The 6000-nt window shown below is 38.3% G+C and overlaps 1 protein-coding gene across 1 annotated transcript in view; it reads right to left on the reverse strand.

The window, feature by feature from the left end:
* Positions 1-3556, reverse strand: part of arhgap23a (Rho GTPase activating protein 23a) — a 73882-nt gene extending 70326 nt beyond the window's left edge. Inside the window, exon 1 of the mRNA XM_083567187.1 lies at positions 3135-3556. Coding sequence (XP_083423313.1) covers positions 3135-3143 — 9 coding nt within the window. The 5' untranslated portion in view covers positions 3144-3556. The remainder of the gene's footprint in view (positions 1-3134) is intronic.
* Positions 3557-6000: the final 2444 nt, after the last annotated feature.

The following is a 6000-nucleotide window of genomic DNA, read 5'->3' on the forward strand; positions in this document are numbered from 1 at the left end:
CATTACATGTGCTTCTACAGGAAACCTGGAAAGAGTCCATGCATTGAAAGACATATATTCATGATACATAGGTTTGGTTTCCAAACTGGGTACACTGGTGATTTTTTCTTTTTTTTTGCCTTTGTGTGTTTATTTACTGTACAAAGTTTTATATGTAGAGCTATTGGACTTTCAAAGCATCGATAAGATTCAGACTTGGAATCTCTTGATAAAAGAAATCTTTGAGATCTGTACCATTCAGATGGGGTACTTTAAACATGCTCTTTTTTTACCCAGTTATGGATAACTAATGTTATTGGTTTGTTTGAATTGTGCATTAAGCAGGCTGTATATTGGGTACGTAAGAAATATCTATCTGAATACAATACATATTTATGTTTTGCACATTCCTTAATTCATCTAATATGCTAATGAAAAAAAAGGGATTAGTCAATAATAATAATAAAAAAAATTCAAAAATTATGTACTGTAATAGTTAATAATAATTATACCAATGAATTATGTAATTTGTGAGAATGTGATTGACTTCAATGCCTTTTTTCGTTATTTTAAACCACACGATATACAATATTTTATCCAGATATTATATTTTATCCAGATATTATTATATTTATATATTCAGCCTAGCTGTCTGTATCCACAGCCACACACTCACATGATCGCTCCAAACGCCCTACATTTTGTAATGCTCATGTCATAAGTCACAAGAAGAGAACTCCAAACCCAGGTTTCTCACACACTCCTAGACACAAAAAATCCCCATAAAAACAATGACATCAGTGTTATTCCTCTGCGCTAATGTCACCCTAACGGACCTACCGTGGATGTGACACTCCCCTGTGAAGGATTCCATGAATAATTTATAATCAGGGGAATACAGCAGGAGAAAAAAAACATCAGCATGTGATGCGCTATAAGGCAGAAAAGAGGGAACGGAGCACAGAGAGGGCATAATGATAATAAAATACAGAATGGTAATGTGACAGATGGAGAGATGCAGAAGAAAAATTAGAGGAGAACTAATAATGTGCACAGGCAATGCATGGACATGGTCTAAGCAGCACACAGACATTAGGACATATCTTTATGCACTTGGACAGGCAGCAACATGATCTTCAGGGCAGCTTTGTTATTATGACTGGGTATTCATTCTTAATTGAATTAAGAAAGGAGAAAGAAAAATTCTTTTCCAGCTCAGGCTTGCTCCTAGTTATTCTGCCAACCCACTTCACATGCAACTTTCTGAGCCCTGAGATTGTTCCTACTCTGTTAAAGTCTATTTTTTTAACCAAGCATTTACATGAACCTACAGTGTCAAAACACTATATTGCCATTGGCCAATTGCCATGCAAATATATATCAATATTACATTGCCTGGCCATGGTATGTTTCTATAGTCTGGTACATGCTTGGACTTCCTTTTGTACCCTCAACTCTCAATCTACAAATTAATACTATTCACTGGTTTAAAATTATCGGCTTGATTTCCATCTTGATCTTGATCTTTACTTCGGACTTTACAGATTGGTATCCATGGCTGAAAATCAGAATAGGGACTCAGGACTCAACACAGACTCTTGGCTTGGAACTCTGGACTTTACTTATTTTCTACAGCCTAGTATCCTTGATTCAGATTTTATTGGTTGGTCCCCTTGTCTTCTTGTTAATTTTATGAACAGTAGCTACGCTAATTCCTCTCGCTGCTTCTCTCTCTATACCCATCCCGAGGCATCCTGAGGTTACGCCAGCTCTAGTCACATCACACCTCATGAAGATTACGGACCTTTAAAGAAGTAGATGCCGACCTTGCAAACATCCCGAACCATCTAGAGACGTACCAGCGCCATTTGGACAAGTAGAGTTTGGACATTGGACCTCTTTAAGGCCCAATGTGTTTAAAGGCTCTGGCATGAAGAAGCTGGTGTTGTATCTATGATGATCTCAAATGTTGAGCTATTTTATGAGTTCCTCAGTAGCTCCTGGTTCCATAGCCTCAAATAACTGTATAAGACTGTAGAAAAGACAATACTCATTATCTTAAATTCAGGTGCTCATGTTAGTTCTCACTCTCCAGTGTTCTGTATTTATTTTTAAGATTCATAATCACACTCTTGATATCACCCAATTGAAGATGGGTTCCCCTTTTGAGTCTGGTTCCTCTCAAGGTTTCTTCCTCATAACATCTAAGGGAGTTTTTCCTTGCCACAGTTGCCATGGCTGCTCATCAGGGGTAAACACACATTGCTCACTTAAACTGTTAAATTCTGTAAAGCTGCTTTGAGGCAATGTCTGTTGTAAAAAGCGCTTTAGAAATAAACTTGATTTGACTTGACTCAGGCAATAAAGCTTGGTACCGTCAAGTTCGAATCTATTCTTAACTCAGAGTGAAGTTTCAGTTTCTGAACTTTACTCATTGGTACCCTCAACCTGGACTTCTGGCACTTGTTGCAAAGCTTGACACCCCTGGCTTGGACCCAAGTGTCTCAGAGGTCAGCCAAATGAGCAAAAGTAAAGTAGACAAGGATAAAATAAAATGTCTCACATCCAACATTTGTCGCAAATAACCAATTATGTTACTAATTAGAATGGCTAACGATGTGTCCTTACAAAGTGTGTGTTGTTACTTTTCTGCTGTTACTTTTTCAACATATTTGTATTTTCATCTACATTTTATTTTTCCTTACAATTGTTGAAGGATGCTGCCTAGAGTCCACCATGCACCTGTCTGCCTATTTGTTGTAGCGACAAACTAAAAAGGCTGATTCGAAATATGTGAGCTACGAAATAAGAGCAAATATCTATCTGTGTCTCTTGCCATCTTACTAGTGTCTGCCTTTTCCAATTTATTATTTCATCATCAACAATTCACACTATTATACATCACCAAGAGGAGCATGCAGCATGATGTAACACACACAGTGAGAAATGTTAGCCAGACCAAGCAAGTATGAGAAAAGACAGAATCCTGCTGCGCTGTTTGCGTTTCCACGAATGTGTGAAATGATTGACTGTGTGCATCCAAGTGTCTCACTCTGCATCGTAGTGGCATGTTTTTTCTTTCTCTGGAAATGAAAGTCTATACACTGTAATTCTCTGTGTGGGTATATTGGTGTTTGTTTTTTCTTCTGCCTCACCTGCTCCATGCTTCAGCAGTCCTCCTGTCTCCTGATCCTGTTCATCATCACCTTACAGCTCCTGTATTCCCACAGCTGTGTTCCTAATTCCAAAATGCTCGAGTACATCCACAGATCTCCATGAACCTATGAGGTTTTGAGCAAGCATCAAGATGTGAAGACACAGTGTGACCTATACCCCACTCATTCACACACTTCATCCTCCATCATCTTCATGCCTTAATCCGCCTCCTGTTTATTCCTGTTCAGAGCAGAAACAATAGGGATATGCAATTGTGTTTATGATATATTCCTCTTCAGCACTGATAGAGGACTCCCTCTCTTACACACACACACACACACTAAATACAACTCCTACTTTCTGTTTCTGCTCTGTTCTGTCTCACACTAGCTCTTTGCCTGTTCTCCTCCCTGATTTACCCCTCCCTGTTTTCTCCCCTACTCCTCCTCCTCCTCCTCGTCTCTCCCCTCCCCCTTTATGTGTATACATTGTGAGGAGGACAGGAGAGGACAGGAAGAAGGGGGTTGGGCAGAGGGATGCCATGAGACAGCTGCTTGGCTCCATGCTTCAGCTTGAACCTCCGTTGTTACTGACAACCGCTGCCATGGCGCACAGGATTTAGGATGAAATGGGGCAAAGACATTGGTTGGCTGACTCTCCATGGTGCATGCAGGGACCTGTAGTTTAAAGGGTATGATGAGAAGAAAAGATCACAGAGTGTTTGCATGTGCATGATTCAGGGCTTCCTGGGCCTCAGAGAGGAATGTGAAAATTCCATAGTTCGCCACAGATGAGATAAAGGCCTCAAGCATCCAGATGCAAGCTTATTCGTATTGTTTATTTTTAAACATAGACTCCTGGGCAAAAAATATTAAACTTTTAACAACAATCTTATCTGCTTTACAAATGCAGTATCCACTGTTTACAGCCATACACACTGCCATGTCGATGCCATTAAATCCTCTGCTGTTACACTGCTTACAATGCTAACAAAGTTGTATCGCTTACCCTGTTTTATGAGCACAGAAGAAAGTTTTCATGCAAAAAAAACCCCAGCTTTGACAAAGAGTTAGAACACGGTCCATGTGGTGAAGAGCCTGTCCATCTCCAAGGACTTGGAAGATGACATTCTGTTGTGTAAATGCTTTCATTTATTAGTGTATAAACTATAGAACAATTCTATGTAAATTAGTTGTTGATGTAACTTGTTATAATTTATGTTTAAATATAGCCTTCTCCCTTTAAATACTTTGAGTATTCTCAGTCCAAGAATAGGTTATGCACTTGGGTTGTATCAAGTCAAGTCAAGAGGCTTTTATTGTCATTTCTACTATACACAGTGGTACACAGTACACAGTAAAGACGAGACAACGTTCCTCCGGAACCCTGGTGCTACACTAGACAACATAAAGCTACAACACAACACAAGCTACATAAAGTGCAACGAGTGCAACCTAGGCAAACAGTGCAGACAAAAAAAACACTACAGACAGACAACACAAGACAAGACAAAAAAAAACAGTATAGTGCCGACTAGTAAACCTACTGTAAACTCAAGTTATACAGTACTGTGCGAGGTGAAATGTAAAATGTAGAAACTATAACTGGGATTAAATATAAACAGAACAAACAGAACAATGTATGCCTAATAATGTAATTACAATATAATTAGTAATAAGGTCATGCTTTTTTAGACAGGGTAATAAGTAATTACTATTTTAAGGTAACTTTTCCTAAACCGACTGTTTCTGAATAGCTTTATGAGCATTTTGGTCAAAGCTTTTCTGGTCTTTGTTTGCTAAATTCATGAATACCAAACAAAAGTTGAGCCCTTAAAATAGCTGTTCAACATTTCAATTATTGTCATGGATGGCCCATCAGTACATGCATACCTTTTTACTTATTGTTGTGAATGGCCCATCGGTACATGCCTATACAGCACAGCATGCTGAAGTGCAGGGATTTTAACAGGTTTTCTCAGTAAATATTCAAGCAATCACTCACTCCCTGTTTAAGTTAAGCCAAGTATTCACACAGGACTGCTAACAACTGATGTTATCTTTTGTCACAGTTAAATAATCACTTATTCAACTGATTTAAAATTATAGGAAACTATGTCAGTCCACGTAAGGGGAATATGTGCATTCCTAATGAAGATATGGAGGCGATTGAAGATTCGGATCCACAATAAGGCATGCTAAATATGTCAAACACTGAATGTGTGCGGAGATAATTGTATACATGTATAATATTTTTGTGCAAAAAGTAATACAATCAATTTTTTATGTTGTTTCTATTTTTTTCTTTTGTACTTGCTGACACAGTTCTTTGTGTTTTGAAGATGATGAGCTTAAACTCTTCCTGGGGGCAAGTGAAAGTCTTCAGAGGAGGACAGTGATAATGACCATGAGCCAGACTTAATAGAGGAGCAACAAATTGAACATCTGGGTTTAACAACAGATAAAAGGGATGAAAAAAAGACACCTGGAAATAGCTCCAGGCATGATGCTTTTGAACTGGCAAGCTGTATTTGATATACAGTGAGGAAAATAAGTATTTGAACACCCTGCTATTTTGCAAGTTCTCCCACTTAGAAATCATGGAGGGGTCTGAAATTGTCATCGTAGGTGCATGTCCACTGTAAGAGACATAATCTAAAAAAAAAATCCAGAAATCACAATATATGATTTTTAAACTATTTATTTGTATGATACAGCTGCAAATAAGTATATGAACACCTGTCTTTCAGCTAGAATTCTGACCCTCAAAGACCTGTTAGTCTGCCTTTAAAATGTCCACCTCCACTACATTTATTATCCTAAATTAGATGCATTTAGGATTTAGGACTGTTTGAGGTCGTTAGCT

The sequence above is a fragment of the Silurus aristotelis genome (assembly GCF_946808225.1).
Source record: "Silurus aristotelis genome assembly, chromosome: 17".
NCBI classification, from domain to species: domain Eukaryota; kingdom Metazoa; phylum Chordata; class Actinopteri; order Siluriformes; family Siluridae; genus Silurus; species Silurus aristotelis.